At 54.5% G+C, this 15996-nt stretch overlaps 1 protein-coding gene across 1 annotated transcript; it reads left to right on the top strand.

Annotated features, from left to right (window-relative positions):
• The first annotated feature begins 10548 nt into the window (after positions 1 to 10548).
• On the top strand, positions 10549 to 15693 carry DUSP26 (dual specificity phosphatase 26). Its single transcript, XM_071579087.1, has 4 exons — positions 10549 to 10653; positions 12978 to 13250; positions 14097 to 14305; positions 14946 to 15693. Exons 2-4 carry the CDS (start codon positions 13072 to 13074, stop codon positions 15143 to 15145), a joined length of 588 nt encoding a protein of 195 aa, XP_071435188.1. The 5' UTR covers positions 10549 to 10653; positions 12978 to 13071; the 3' UTR covers positions 15146 to 15693.
• The last annotated feature ends 303 nt before the right edge of the window (positions 15694 to 15996 follow it).

The following is a 15996-nucleotide window of genomic DNA, read 5'->3' as shown; positions in this document are numbered from 1 at the left end:
CCCACATGGCCCTTCCTTGACTGGATCTCCCTGTTTCCAAGTACAACCTCTCCAAGCCCCAGCTCAACCACAGAAACCTCTCCTTGCTTCTCCCTGCTTTTCACCACAGCCCAAACTCCTCCTGCCAGCCTTTCCCCCCTCACTCCCCCACTCCTTGCACCTTCCTTGAAGGAGAATAGCAGGAAGACATAAGGCTGTAATGGATTTCCCCCACTGGAGTGTACATTAAATTTAAAGCTTTGCTCTGGCCACAGAATGGTTGGTCATTAATGCACCTCGAAGCAGCAGCATAAAACAATCCTCATAAGTGCTGCCATGAAAAATGGTGCCAGGGATCAGGAGTGATCAGGATGCAGACAGGAGCTGCAGCTCTGGGCGTAAAAATGATTAATGAAGGATGCCCAGCATCCTTCCTTCCCTCTGCAAGGGAGGAGGCGAGTGGGGCTGACAGGAACAGCAGCTCCTGCAGCCAGGGGGATAAAGGCAGCAATGATGTGTCTCCAGGAGATTCCCAGGGCCTTGTGTGCACATAATAAATTGCCATTGTCACTTTTGGGGAACTCACGAAGAAAGATGGTCAAAAACAGCAGAAAGAGCTCCCCAGAGGGGAGGCAGCAAAGGATTGAGCTCCAAGAGCCCCTGGGAGAGGCACCAACTCTGCTCCCCCTCGGCCTCCGTTTGCTCAGCAAAGTGGGTTTGAAGTGAACAGAAGGAGTTGGGTCCCCAGACTCATAAAACACCTGTCAGTGTGTGGTGGCAGGAAAGCCAGGAAAGGGCCTGTGAGAGGCAGATCTGCAGGTCTGAGCCCTGTGCCAGTGGGCAGGGGATGCCCTGACACGCTGGGCTGTGGTGCCAGGGCACAACCTGCACTCAGGTGTGCAGGGGACAGAAGGGGTGGAGTGGGAGGTAAGTGCTTTGGCTTAGCAGAGCTCACTTTCTTCCTGAATTGAGGCAAATTTCTCACAGGAATGGTGTAAATCAGCTCAGCTCTTCCTGCCTCAGTTCTCTACCTGAAAAACAAAACTGTTGCATTTCTATTCTGCCTTCATTACTTTCAGACAAACCCTCTGGGGCAGCCACTGCTTCCCTGTGTGTATCACAGAGCTCCAGAAAGGGATCCTGCAAACACAGGAGCCAACAACTGTCACACAAACCCAGCCAAGCCTTTTGATGCTGCTCTGCCTCTCCACCAGTGCCACACTCTGGGTTTTATCTCTGAGAGCCCACAGGGAGGTGTGGAGGGATCCAAGGGATGGGGCACCCTGGGAAACCTGCTTTAATTTCCTGCTCTGCCTCCAGCTTGCCAGTGACATTGTAAATCATTGCAGGCAAGAAACACGGAGATAGATGGACTTTGCAGGGCTTGAGTGGTGCTGCCCAGGGCACAGGGGCTCATCCAGCAGAGTGCAATCAGCACAGCCCCTGCAGAAAAGGCACTTCAGCAGAGCAGGGTCCCTCAGGCAGTGAGACTCTCCCTTTGTGAGTCACCTGGAAAAACTTGGGACCTTGCACAGAATCTTGGTGGGTTTTTCCTTCAGTGTCTCCACGCCACACTCTGTATTTTGATGCCAGGGATGGCAGCACTTGCTGCTATGCCCCTTTCCCACATTGTCCCCTTTTCCTTTTCCATGGGCATTCCTTTGAACACCTGCTGCAGGTGGCTCAGCCTCCCCTGCCCAAAACCATCCACCTCAGAGGTGAGAATATTTCCATTAAAAATGCCAGGTGTGAGGAGCAGATAAAGGCAGTTCCTGGGGTGATGCTGCTCCTTGGCTGTTTGCCACAGCTCCAGGCCTGCAGCTGGACAGCAAAACTCCCTTTTGGCAGAGCAGAGATGACCATGGCCAGAGAGATGCCAGAAATCCTGCCCTGGGCTGGCTCTGAGGAAAACAGGGAGGACTGGCTTTTGCTGAGGCACCAGCTCTGCCAGGTCTGCGTGGGGAGATAACAGAGGAGGGATGTGTGAGCCTTCCTCCCACCTCCTCCCTGGGGCATCCAGAAGCTGGCACAGCAGTCACTCCCCACACCATGTTGGCCTCACCTGGGCACGTTTTCCTGCTCCCACAGCCTGTCCCAGAGCTTTGGGCTCTGCTTTCCTGGGCTCAGCCAAACTCTGCCAAGGCATTTCCCTCCCCCTGTGGAATAAGAGCAGCTGGGAGCAGGGTGGTTTGTTTGGCCTTTCATCCCTCAGCGTGATGGATGAGGACACTGATAAATAGCTGCCTCTGTGAGAAAGTCTATTTTTGGTCCTTAGCTCCCATCTGTGGCTGTGAGAACTGTCTTCCTGCTCATCTGCTCCAGGGGCAGCAGCTGAAGGCTCCTGGATACCCGGATGCCGTGCCCAGGGTTGGGGCTGGGCATGGGGAGCAGGGCTGGGCATTTTCTGCTCCCTTGCTGGAAATAAAAGGGAATTTCTTCCCTGCTCAGATCCTTCCCATGGGGCAATGTCTCCAAGGGAGCCCCACAGACACCCCTGGGGCTGCAGCAAATCCTCCTGGATTTCACAGCCTGTGGAGTGCCCAATCCCTTGGCACTTCCCAGCTCCAAAGGAGCTTCATTCCTGAGGGACTGGGAGCTGCTGGAGCTTCCAGGTCAGGGAACCACAGCTGTGTGTCCCTGGGGAGAAGGGCAGAGTGGGAAACAGGGAATCAGCCCCCTCAGTCATGGAAAAGTTGGGAAAAGGAAAGCTCTGGCACAGGGCTGGCCCTGCCTCAGCTGCCTGCATGACTTTGCAGCAGTCACTGCTTTAATTTTCTCTCCCGTTCCTGAGCATAATTTCTATTATTTTCCATCTCTCTGTGCAAGACAGAGCAGGGGATAGATTTGGGTACCTGCATTCTGTGACTGTACATTTCCCAGTGCCATGGGACGCTGATTTCATTTGGGTTTCTAATTTATTTCACAATACCAGGGAATAATTAGAATTATTAAAGCCAAAATGTTCTTTGCTGCCTGTTTCTATTAGGCAAAGCAGCTCAGACTGCTGGGTCTTTGGGGAGGGAGGAGAAGGTTTGTTTTTTTACCACCTCCCAATCTTTTGTCCTTCATGACCTTTACTTTTTTTTTTTTTTTGGCTAAAATTAACATTTATGCAAAAAAAGCAGAAGGGGAAAATTGGTCTCTCTTCTCATTGTACCAAACATTCCTACTGAGGAAAGGTTATTCCTTCCAGAGCTGTGCTCTGGGGCATCTTGGAGGGATGATCTGCCCTTCCTCATGGAGGGATGATCTGCCCTTCCTCAGGCTAAACCATCAGCTGTAATATCTTTTCCATCTTTCTTTATTGCTCTGCTCTCCTTGGAACAGGAGTATTTTCCATGTTGACTGTGACATTACTGCCTGTGCTGGGAGCAGATGGAAAGCCAAGCTGGAGGTACAAGTCATGTTCCCATTAAGAGCCAGCAGAGAGATGTGATTGCTCCTAATGTAACCCTTCAAGTTGTTGGCAGAGCTGTTTCCCAAAAAAATATAAAATAAAAAAAACCCACCCCCAAACTAAAAAAAAAAAAAAAAAAAAAAAAAAAAAATTTAAAAAATAAAATAAAATAAAAAATAAAATAAAATAAATTTTAAAATATAAAATAAAATAAAAAATAAAATAAAATAAATTTAAAAATATAAAATAAAATAAAGTAAAATAAAATAAAATAAAATAAAATAAAATAAAATAAAATAAAATAAAATAAAATAAAATAAAATAAAATAAACCCAGCCCTGAGGCCCAGCAAAGTGTGCTGATAAAATCCTGCCTTTGAGGTGTGGAGAGTTTCACAACTGGCTTTGGTTGAACTGGGAATTTTTAGCCTGTTATTGGAATAAATCAATCAAGTGAGAGTTTTCCTGGGGATAAACAACAGAGGATTTGCATACCAGGAAGTGAAGCAGCCAGATCTGCAGAAGGAGGACTATTCCTGGATTTGAATCACCACTTGGGGGTCTAATCAGCTGGAGCAAATCAGGCCCCCAAGGAAAAGCTGAGTGTACACAAGGAAAATCTGAATTTCTGTGTGCTGGGGAGAGTCTGTGGCTGTGGAAGGGACTGACTCTGAAGGTGAGCTCGAGCCAGGCCACTCCTCTGGATATTTGGATATTAAAGTTAATATCCTTTAATTGCTGGCTCACCAAGGCATTTAGAAGCTTCCCAGAGCATCATTGCTGGGATCATCCTCCCCCAGTACAGATCCTTCCCTCTGTCCCTTCCCAGTCCTGCAGAGGCACCTGCTGGGAGGGGGAGCCACAAACTCAGTCACAGAGTCCTGGAAGGGCTTGGGTTGGAAGGGACCTCAAAGCCCACCTCGTGCCACCCCCTGCCATGGCCAGGGATGCCACTCACCAGATCAGGCTGCTCGGGAAAGGGAGGAAAAAAGAAGGAAAAAGAGCTGATTTTGATTCATTTCACTTGCAAATGTAGTGCCTTAACACAGTCACATCTTTAGGAGCCCTTTAGCCAGGGAGGGATTTTAAAAGCTCTCACTATCAGAGCCTTTCCCTTGTCCCATCCCCAACCTCCTCATCCCCTATTGAGGGGGAGCCTTTGTCCTCCCAGTGCCCAGCAGTCACCACCACATCTCCCTTCATCCACAAAGAGAAGCCTTATCTTCTGATGGCCACATCCAGCACATTCTGTGTGACATTTAAATCTCCCTTTGTAGCCAGCTCAGATATTTCTGCTGTTAAAAGGAGCGGCCCAGCCGGGTGATTTCATTACTGCAAATGTTATTACAGTGAAAGCCTGTTTAAGACATAATGTCACTGAAGGGAAAATAGGATCTAGCAGCAAGAACAGCCTGATGGAGGGTGCTGGGTTTCATCACAGCCTGAAAGAAACCTCTCAAACATCAGACCTGCTAATGGAGCAGCTTTTTTCTCCATCGAATCAAACCAGCCACTTCCTCAAAGCCCTAAGGCGAGGAATTAGAAAGGAGATTGAATGGAATTAGGCACCCAACTCTCTCTGACTTTATATTTGAGCTCCTAAGCTGTTCTTGCTGCTTTAGAAATTGGAGCTGAGCTGTTGGGGTTCTCAGTGCCACGGACACGGTGAATGGAGAGGCTTTGTGGCAACAGCAGCCACTCACAAAGGCACTGCAGCTCCGTGTCTGTGCCCACAGCCAGGGCTCCCTGGCCCAAGAAACCGCCACAGACACATCCCAGTCTCCCTGAATGAAGTCACTGGGAATCTGCCAAGGACTTGGCCCCAGTTTCCACCCTGATGTAGCTATAAATCCCTTCTCCTCCAAAGCAGATTTCCCAAAGGAGGTTGGATTTGCCAAGAGTAAAACCTGAGCTCCTGCAGTCAGGGGAGTCACTTGGGCTCAGCTCAGAGTGTGGGGCTCTGCACACATGGGGTGGGTGGGGGGAGCTCCAGGGCAGTGCCCACAGGGACCCAGCCCTGCTCCCAACCCTCTGCCCTCGAGGGTCTGCTGGCTGAGCATTGACTGGCTCTGCTTTGAACATCACTTTGCTGTGCAAGATAGAAGTGCCCTCCATCTCAGCCTTTGGAAAGTGTGAGGAGCTCAGAATCCTTCCTAACAGGGCTCAGGGGTGTCTTGGCTGTGTTGCCTTTCTCTTCCATTTGCTCAGCCTGGAGAAGGGGAAGGAGAGAGGAGTGGAGACCTCGTGGTAACCTGGAGCTTCCTCAAAATGGGCAGCTCCAATCTCTGCTCTGGGTGAGCAGGGACAAGACCCAGGGAACAGCTGGAGCTGTGCCAGGGCAGGGTTAGCTTGGATTTCAGGAAAGTTTCTTCCCCCAGAGGGTTTGGTCACAGCCCCAAGGCTGCCAGAGCTCCAGGAGCATTTGGACAATGCTCCGAGGGACAGGGTGGGATTGTTGGGTGTCTGTGCAGGGCCAGGACTTGGACTGGATGATCCCTGTGGGTCCCTTCTAACTCAGGATATTCCATGATTCCATGTTTCCAAGGGTTGAATCACAACAAGACTCAGGTCACCACCTTCCACCAGCTCAGAGATCCTGTGCCCCACTGCTCTGCTGCCAGGCTGTGCCAAGCTGCAGTGACCAGCTCCAGAGAACACCACGATTTCACAGCATATTTTACCACAAAGTTACTGGTTTTTCAGCTGTTTTTTTCCCTTTGATTTTTTTTTTAACCTCCTCTTGAGGGAGCAACTTCAGTGTGTCCCAGGTTGCTCCTGACAGCACCAAGGCAGAGCATGACAGCAAAACTGCATCCAGGAGCAGCTCGGGGTGTGCCCACTAAGTGCCCACAAGCACCGTGAGTGTGCAGCAAAGCCAACAGCTGCCTCCCTCCCTTCCTCCCCCTGTGAAGGGCCCGCACAAATTGAGGCTCTGCAGGGTTTACAGCTGGCAGACAATGAGCCTGGTGCCGGCTATTTCCTCCTGCTTTTCCTTTCTTTTAATGGCAAACAGCTCAGCGCTGCCAGGGCTCAAGTGGCCCCTCCAGCAGTGAATCGATGCAGCCAGAGAGGGCTCTGCTGTCTCTGCTGGAGTGGGCACAGAGGGGTTGTGTTACTGCCTGTTCTCCCTGCCAAGGGTCTGCAGCCCTCGATCACATTTCTTACAGGCAGGCAGATATTTATTTTGGGGCTGGGAGAGGGTTCCAGAGCACAAAACTGGCCCAGAGGTGCTGAGAGAGGGTTCCAGAGCACAAAACTGTCCCAGAGGTGCTGGGAGAGGGTTCCAGAGCACAAAACTGGCCCAGAGGTGCTGGGAGAGGGTTCCAGAGCACAAAACTGGCCCAGAGGTGCTGGGAGAGGGTTCCAGAGCACAAAACTGTCCCAGAGGTGCTGGGAGAGGGTTCCACAGCACAAAACTGGCCCAGAGGTGCTGGGAGAGGGTTCCACAGCACAAAACTGTCCCAGAGGTGCTGGGAGAGGGTTCCAGAGCACAAAACTGTCCCAGAGGTGCTGGGAGAGGGTTCCACAGCACAAAACTGGCCCAGAGGTGCTGGGAGAGGGTTCCAGAGCACAAAACTGGCCCAGAGGTGCTGGGGGGAGTAGGATGGGGAGGGTGGGCTGGACTTGGGGAGAGCCCCTGGCAGGGTGGGCACCTTGAGCTGTGGGATTTCTTTTCATGTTCAAGCAGGGCGAAAGAAATCTTTATCCCTGATGAGGTGTGGGTAAGTAAAGAGTGAAGGTTACTCTTTATTACACCATTGCAGTGACAAAGACTCAATCCTGCCTTGAGCTGAGTGGCCACACGACCTCAGCCTTTGGGATAAACCCTGGATGTTCCATTCTGAGGCAGTGAACCCACGTCTCCCACAGTGCAGCCACAGCAGAACCTGTGCCACAGGGAGCTGCAAAGCACTGGCACAGACTGCCCAGAGCAGTGGTGGAGTCACCATTCCTGGAATTGTTCCAAAAACCCCATGAATGTGGCACTTGGGGACACGGTTCAGTGGTGAACATGGTGCTGGTTTTATGGTTGGTCTTGATGATCTTGCAGGTCTTTCCCAACCTTAACAATTCTGTGACTCTGTGGTGGATTTTCCTCCCCAGGCTGGTGGGTTTTGCCCCTCAGCTGAGCCCTCAATCCCTTCTGGGCACTTCCAGTGCCAGGTCAATCCCATCTGTTCCAAGCCCTTTTGGCATGTGCCTGGAATCCTGGAGCTGTCAGGGCTGAAAAGGCCTCCTCAGTGGGTCTATCAACAGCACCTGCTGGATGAAACATCTCATTTGTTTACAACTGAGTTTAACAAAGTCTGGCTCCTGTGCCTTCCAGGTGCCTCTGGACACGCAGCATCCAGGGAAGTGATTGATCCCTGATCTTTAAAACAGAGCAGCTGAAGACCACGGTGACTTGATGGGAAACAGCAGCTCTAGAACTCTCCAAAAATTTCCTTGGGTTGAGTTTTCCTCGTCTGACAGTGCTCAGAGGTGATTTATGTATAACCAGAGCAGCCTCCAGTGGTTGGATCTGTGAACTTTTCCAACAGCCCTTTGTCCCAGCCCAGGGGAGGGTTTTGCAGAGCCCGAGCCCAGCCCAGGAGGATGGGTTGGGATCTCCTCCCAGCGGGGGATGGATGAGCTGGAAGCAGTGGGTGTCCTGCCCATGCAGCCCAGAGCCGGTTCTGTCCCCCTCTGAGCTGGAAGCAGCTGCTCAGGGCTCGGGGCCACCCTGCTGTGCACAGACAGCACCAGCATCCCACCCCCGAGGTGGAAGCAGCACCCCAGGCTGCCAGGCAGGGATGTGGGCATTCTCTGCCAGTGTTATCCCAAATCCCCCAGCCCTACAGGTGCCTGGGATGGGGGAGCCACATCCTGCTGCTCTGTCTCCGAGCTGTGCTCCCACATCATCTGTCTCTGCCAAGCAGCAGATGGTCCTCCTCGGTTTGTGGGCTCAGGGGTGGTGCAGGGATGCAGCTTGCAGGGAAATGAGGTTGCAGGATCCCTCTGTGTGCTGTCCTGCACCTGGAGCTTCCCAGGAGGAACAGCTTGGAGGGAATCGCTGCCAGCAGAGTGAGTTTTGGGGGCTGTCTTTTAAATTCTCTCCCTGTGCCTTGGCAGTTCTCAGAGTGGGTTTTGCTTCCTGGGGTAAACCAGGTGAGAGGCAGGACTGTGACCTGGGGGTGAGTGGGAGGGGCAGGGAAGCTGAGGAAGGTGTGTGTGAAGGTCACAGCAAATCCCAAGGGGTGCTTGTGCTGCCCTGAGCCTTCAGAGCAGCTCCAGACCCCAAGAAGCCTCAAGTCTCCAGGGTCAGGAACTTCAGGAGCAACACACTGAGCTGATAAATCCTTCCAGGGAGCAACGGGCAGCTCATGCTGGGCTACAGTGCTGATTTTATGGAAAACAAGGAGAGGAGGTGACAAAGAGGTCTGGTCTGTGTCTAAGAGAAGAGGCAAAGAGGTCTGTGTCTGAAACTTCCCTTATCAAAAGATAGATTGGTGACACTTTTCCTCGATGCAGCTGCCCAGGCATTTCAAAGCTTCTGAAATTTCATTATCTAAGGAGCACTCACTGGCTTTGTTGGCGACTTCTGGCTGCTTTACAAAGCAATTCCAGCATTATTATTGGAACAAAAACATAACAACTACTAATCCTCTGTTTAAATGACCAGTAAGTTCCCTGCAGGCAACGCTCTGCCAAAACATTTATCCACCCAATTTTATTTCATGTAGTATCTTTAAATTCAGATTTAACCTTTTGTGATGGGGGTTGGAGGCACTTCTGTTCAGGAGCACATTTTACAGACTCCTGGGAATGTAATTCCCTGCTGGAGGGGAGGGAGGGGGGTGCTGCTTGGCCACATTAAAGGTGTCTTACAGAGCTGGGAAAGGGCAAATTTCCTTTCTGGTCACCCAGTGCCTGGTTTTTGTTTTTGTTTTTTGGGGGGTTTTTTTGTTTGTTTGTTTTTTTTTTTGAGGAGTGTGACTGGGCAGAAGAGAAAATCTCAATCTTTCTGCAGGTAAGTGGAGTCAACCCCCTTTTTTCCAGGGGCAGGACAGGCTTTTCCCAAGCTGGCAGCATCACACAGCCAGGAAACACTGTTGGCTCAGTGAGGACAGCAGAGCCAGCCCTCAGCCAGGCCCTCCCTGCTCATCCTTGGAGCTCCTGAGATTGTATCCTGGGATAAACACAGCAGGAGAATTCCCTGGGTTTCAATCAAACAGGAGTGGGGGAGGGCATTCCATAAATCTTGGAATGTGTCATTTAGCCTGGAACAGCTTCTTTCTGTTCTTCCTCGGCTTGTTTTTCCCACCACACTCCTACTTTCTGATTTGAGTCAAACCCTTAACTGGAAAGCCAGCACTTCAAAGGCAAAAGGAGCATATTCTGCCTGGAAAATGTTTAACTGAAACGTTGCAGCACTTGTGAAATGAACGGTGTCGTTTAGGAACTGTCAAAACAAAAAGCTTCCATCTTCCCAGTTTCCTCTTCTTTTTTCCTTTTTTTTTTTCCCTCTGGAAAAAAAATATTCCCTGACTCTGACATGAATTTGTAAATACTTTGTCACTGCTTGTTCCCTGCCCAGGCAGAGGGTTGGAATGAGATGATCTTAAAGGGATGATCTTTAAGAGAAGATCTTTAAGGGATGATCTTTAAGAGATGGTCTTTAAGAGATGATCTTTAAGGAAAGATCTTTAAGGGATGATCTTTAAGGGATGATTTTAAGGTCTTTTCCAGCCCAAGCCATTCCATGGTTCTATTCTCTATCACCACATATAAGCACTGCCCCTTTCCCAAGGCTGATTTTCTTTGCAATGGAATCAAATCCCACCAAGCCCCGGCTGTGCAGAGGGACCCTGGCAGGGGTGGGAGGATGAAGCCAGCTGTAAGAAGAAGCATCCCCTAGAGCCAGCTGGAGATTCCTGGTGCGGGGAATCGTGTCACCAACAGCACTTCATCAGCTTTTCCTCCTCTCCGCACAGTGTGGCTGTTGCTGTGCGGGAGGAGGAGGGAGAGAGGATGGCAGGAGGTTTTGGATGTGCTGCTGCTGCTGCTGCGCTGCCATGGGCTCCTGTGTGTGCCCGGGCACGCGATCCCCGCGTCCCTCCTTCCTCCCTCGCCCAGCCATGCACAGCGTGAGATAAACAATCCTGCCTCTGGACATGTCATGCCTTAAAATAGCTGTTCATGCATCAGCCTCTCTCCAGCGGCGGCGGCAGCGGCGAGCCATGGCCGGCTGGAGCTGAGCCTGCCCCGCGCCCGGGAGGAGCCCCAGCCCTCGCCAAGGTACAGTGAGGGGTGGGCATCCCCTCCCCGCCGCGTCTGGGTGTCTGGGTGTCTGTCTGCCAGGGCGCTGTGCCCCTCTCGGTGCCCCCCAACAGGATGGCACAGGGGGCTGGAGCAGCCCTGGGGGGAGCAAGGAGTGACCCTTCTTTCTAGAGGGGCACATCCAGTGCCTGGGGGTGGGGGGTTGGGTGCCATGGGGGCTGTTCCAAGCCTTGGGATGTGGGGAAGGGTCTCTGTACCCCTCTGAGGGGCTGGCATGGGGGTGTGCTGGGGGTGGGATGCTGGAAGGAGCTCTGGGAGCCCCAGGCCCAGCAAAGGTGTGGATCACTGTTTTTCCAGCTGTGGCAATAAAAGGGGCTGCAGTTTCTCTCCTTCCAGGCTTCTGGCGATTCAGTCGCTTTTGCAGCCCCTCCTGCTGTTTGTCTCTCAGGGGTGGTGACATGTGGCTGTGCTGCAGCCAAGGTCAGCCAAGGTTTGAGGGCCCTGCCCGGTGCCTTTTCCAGGTGGGCTTTGCCAAGTCTGCATTCCCAGCGTGGAGTCCAAACGTGAGCAAAGCAGGGTGAGATCTGCCCCATGCTGGGGGGTGTGGTGCTGGGGGCCAGGGATGAGCAGTTTGGGCAGGGCTGACCTGCCCTGTGCAGCTCCACGAGGTGCCAGGCAGTGGCTGAAGTGCCAGCCTGGAATGGGGAGAGGGGAGGGAGACATCCATGAGCCTCCCTGGGCTCCCTCTGAGCTCCCCCATGTCCTTGCAATGTTTTTCTCTGCACGTTGCCAAGAAATGGCTGGAGGCTCCTTCCTTCTGCTCCACTGGCTGGTGCCTCAGGCACAACGTCAGAGCAGAGGGACACTCTGACCCAGGCTGGGCAGCCCAAGGTCGCTGAGCTCCCCCCCAGTGCCAGGGACAACTGGCCAGTGCTGGGCTGGGCTGGGGGGCTGCGAGAGGAGGGTCTTTGGGCACCCTCCAGGGCAGCAGCAGTGATGGGAGATCGAGAATTGATTCTCATGTGGGAGGGTCTATCAGTGGGGCAGCAGCAAAGGAGCAGAAAGAGGCCCCTCTGACCACATCTGGCCCAGGGCCTGTGACCTGCTGGCTGAGGGTTCCTGCAGAGGTGTGGGACACATCCCAGTGATGCCAAGGCTTGGGAGCAGAGCTGTGTCCTAGAGGAGCTGCTCTGTAAAATGAGCTTTCCCTTCCCCTGAAGTTAACACTTCCCACCCCACCCCAGTGCTGGGGGTTCCAGGGCTGCTGTCCCTGCAGGGGTTAATCCTGCCTCCCCCTCCCCACAGGCTCCTGTGCCCGCTCTGCAGGAGGCTGGGTCCTGGCCAGGCTGCCTGGTGCCATATGGAATCCTCCACCTGTCTGGGGGTTTCTCCTCCCCAGGCCTGGTGTTTTGCCCAGACCTGGCTGCCTTTCCTCGCTGCTGAGCACAGGTTGGCAGCACCAGCCCTGAGCTGGCACAGGGGGAAGGTGGTCCTGTGCAGAGCATCTCCTGCCAACGTGGCCTCACACCAAAGTTGTGGGGCTGGAGCAAAACCTCAGCCTGAGGGGACTCAGCACTCTGGCTGCCTCACCAGCCCTGGCAGGACAAACCTCCCCAGCAGTTTTCCTTCTTGGAAGGGATGTGGGAGATGCTCAGCCCCACTCTGGGAGGCAGTGGGTGTCTGACCTGGCACCAGGGAGATGAGAACTGGCTGCTTGGGGCTTGTATTTCTACAAAAGGGATGGAGTGAGAGATCCCCAATTACAGCACCACAGAATCCCAGAATCACTGAGGTTTCAAAAGCCTTCCCAGCCCATGGAGCCCACCCTGTGCCCGATGCCCACCTTGGAAAAGACCTCCCAGCCCCTGGAGCCCACCCTGTGCCCGATGCCCACCTTGTCCCCCAGCCCAGAGCACTGAGTGCCACATCCAGTCATTCCTTGGGCACCTCCAGGAATGGGGACTCCAAACCTCCCTGGGCAGCCCCTTCCAGTGCCTGACCACCCTTTCCATAGAAAAATTCCTCCTGCTGTCCCACCTGCCACTGCCCTGGCCCAGCCTGAGGCCATTCCCTCCCCTCCTGCCCCTGTGCCCTGGAGCAGAGCCCGACCTGCCCTGGCTCCCCCCTCCTGGCAGGGATTACAGAGCCAGAAGGTCCTCCCTGAGCCTCCTTTTCTCCAGCTGAGCCCCCCCAGCTCCCTCAGCTGCTTCTGTTGCTCCAGCCCCTTCCCCTGCATCATTCCCTTCTCTGGACACACTCCAGCCCCTCAGTGTCTTCTCTCTTCCATTTCTCAAAGTGAGGGGCCAATTCTTCCAACAGCATCTCCACTTCTTCCCTGCCAGGACCGTGGTGGCAGCAGCAGCAGAGGTGACCTGCAGGCCCCCTCCCCGGCCCTCTGGACCCCTCAGTTATGCCGTGTGGGTCTGGGCAGCCCCCATGGCCTTCCTGTCCAGGCTCTACCGGCACAGCGGGCGCTCCCCGAGCCGGGCACCGCGGGACGAGCGTCGCACCCACCCCATCCTCAGCGTGTTCGAGCTGGAGAGGCTCCTCTACACGGGCAAGACAGCCTGCAACCATGCTGATGAGGTGTGGCCAGGACTCTACCTGGGAGACCAGTACGTATGGGAAGGGCACGAGGACTGGGGAGGGTCAGGGATGCTCTTGGGAAGTGGGGAAATCTGGGAAGGGCTCAAGGACTGGGGAGGGTCAGGGATGCTCTTGGGAAGTGGGGAAATCTGGAAGGGCACAAGGGCTGGTGAGGGTCAGGGATGCTCTTGGGAAGTGGGGAAATCTGAGAAGGGCTCAAGGACTGGGGAGGGTCAGGGATGCTCTGGGGAAGTGGGGAAATCTGGGAAGGGGACAAGGACTGGGGAGGGTCAGGGGTGCTCTGGGGAAGTGGGGAAATCTGGGAGGGGGATGTTGGGGGAAGGAGGGAGAGGAGGATGTGGGGGGTGTGGAACGCTGGGAGAAAGGGGGAAGGACGTGAGGAGGGCTGTGAAGAGAGTTCAGAGACTCCCAGAATATCCTGAGCTGGAAGGGATCCATAAGGATCATTGAGTCCAATCCTCAGCCTGCACAGGAGCATCCCCAAGAGTCACACTCTGTTCCTGAGAGGATCATCCAAACACTCCTGGAGCTCTGGCAGCCTTGGGGTGCTGTGACCAAGCCCTGGGGAGCCTGGGCAGTGCCCACCACCCTCTGGGGGAAGAGCCTTTCCCTGATATCCAACCTAACCCTTCCCTGGCACAACTTCAAGCCATTCCCTCCTCTTCCCCTCCCGAGGGAGTTGCACACTACTGTTGTGGTGGGGTGGGCAGAGATGGGCTGTCCATGAGATTGACTCAAAACTCAAGAACTCAAGCCTGGTGCTTTCCCTCTGCACCAGCTCTCTCAGACAGAAATGTTCATCCTGGACAGCCTTTGGGAAGGTTTAACTCGTGTGCACTGTGCCCTCTGTGCAGAGATATAGCCTCCAACCGGCGGGAACTGGCCCACCTGCGCATCACCCACGTGCTCAACGCCTCCCACAGCAAGTGGAGGGGAGGGGCAGAGTACTACGAGGGCACTGGCATCCGCTACCTGGGCATCGAGGCCCACGACTCACCCTCCTTCGACATGAGCCCCTACTTCTACCCTGCTGCCGACTTCATCCACCAGGCCCTCAATGAAGGTCTGTGGGGAAGGGTTCTGGGAGGGCAGAGGGGAGCAGGGCTGGGAGGGAAGTGCCCTGGGCAAGGGGGTTGACACCCTGTTGGTTAGCAAGCTGGTAAACAAAGGGATTTCTAGGTGTTTGTAGCCTGGGGTGGTGTCTCCTGCACGGGAACACCTCCTGCACAGAGGGAACAGGGTGGGGGAGTGACCCTGGGATGAGCTCAGTGGGTTAGAGCATGGTGCAAACAATGCCAAGGTTGTGGGCTCCAGGAAGCCTTCAAGGCTTTGTTCTCCCACCTGGCAGATCCCTGTATGGGCCTTTGACTGAAGAGTTTGGCTTGATGATCCCCTTGGGGGTCCCTTCCAACTCAGAATGTTCTGTGGTTCTGTGAGAGACTTTCCTGTCCAGGTCACAGCCCCACCCCTGTCCTGAGCTGTGCCTGGTCCTATTCAGTCTGGTTTGGGTCTATTTAGTCTGGTTTGGGTCTATTCAGTCTGATGCCCACTGCCATGAGTGACCCCAGAACTGGGGCACTGCACCCCGTGCCAGGTGCTGCCCCCTGAGCTGCAGCCCCAGGACGCTCTGTGGGTCCTCAGCAGGTTTCCAGTGGGAGAATTGAGAACTCTGCTGTGACACAGCCCCCGTGTCTGGCCCCCAGGGAGGATCCTCGTGCACTGTGCTGTCGGGGTGAGCAGGTCAGCCACCTTGGTCCTCGCCTACCTCATGATCCGCCACCACATGCCCCTCGTGGAAGCCATAAAGACAGTCAAGGACCACCGTGGGATCATCCCCAACCGCGGCTTCCTGCGCCAGCTGGTGGCCCTGGACAATGCCCTGAGGCTGAAGAGGAGCTCCTGAGGAGGATGAGAGCGGTGGTGTGGTGGGAGCACTGCCCACCCCGTGCCCACTGAGGGGCACAGACCGGGCTCTCCCCACGGCGCAGTCGCTTGGCAGCTCACAGGTCACCTGCACCGGCCCTGGGTGCCCCCTCAGCTCAGGGGGTGCCCAGCCCTGCCAGCTAGTCCTAGTGGTACAGCATAGACCCTCCACCTGCAATCTTGCCACCCAGGCAGGCCTACCCAGAGCCTCCTTCCCAGCCCACTCGCTCCGAGATGCCTCCGGAGGGACTCGGCCCCACCTCACAGTCACTCCATCCCTGTGGGCTCCAGGGAGCCTTCAAGGCTTTGTTCTCCCACCTGGCAGATGCACTTGCTGAACCAGTCCTGTCCCTCCCTCCCAGGAGCCTGAAGCTCTGTGTGTCCCTGTCGTGTTTCCTGTGTGTTTTTGTAGCCACGTGAACCAGGTCTGGTGTGTGGGCTTGGCCAAACCAGCCCCTTGTCGTGGTGTTTGGGTGTTCTCCATGTCTCGTGTCACCCTGTGAAAATAAAGCCAGTGCTAAGGACAAATCTGGCCCCCCTTTGTGTGCTTTGGGGCAGCTCAGGCTGGTGGGACCTGCCACAGGGGGTGGTGGCAAAGCATCACTCGGAGTGCTGGGGGTCGGGATGGATCTGATTCCTGCCAGATCCTCAGTCCAGGGGTCAAACCTGACCACAGAGCCTGTGCTGGGCATCCCCACTCTATTTTCCAGCAGTGGGGACAGACTGGAGAGCACAGCTGGGCTGGCAGCCACAGGGGCTCCATCCAGCACGAGGTGACCACGTCGGTCTCCCAAAAACAGCACCGAGCTCCACCCAGGCTTGTAAAAAACA

The sequence above is a fragment of the Pithys albifrons genome, chromosome 29, assembly GCF_047495875.1.
Source record: "Pithys albifrons albifrons isolate INPA30051 chromosome 29, PitAlb_v1, whole genome shotgun sequence".
NCBI lineage: Eukaryota > Metazoa > Chordata > Aves > Passeriformes > Thamnophilidae > Pithys > Pithys albifrons.
This window is presented reverse-complemented; position numbering and strand designations above follow the sequence as displayed.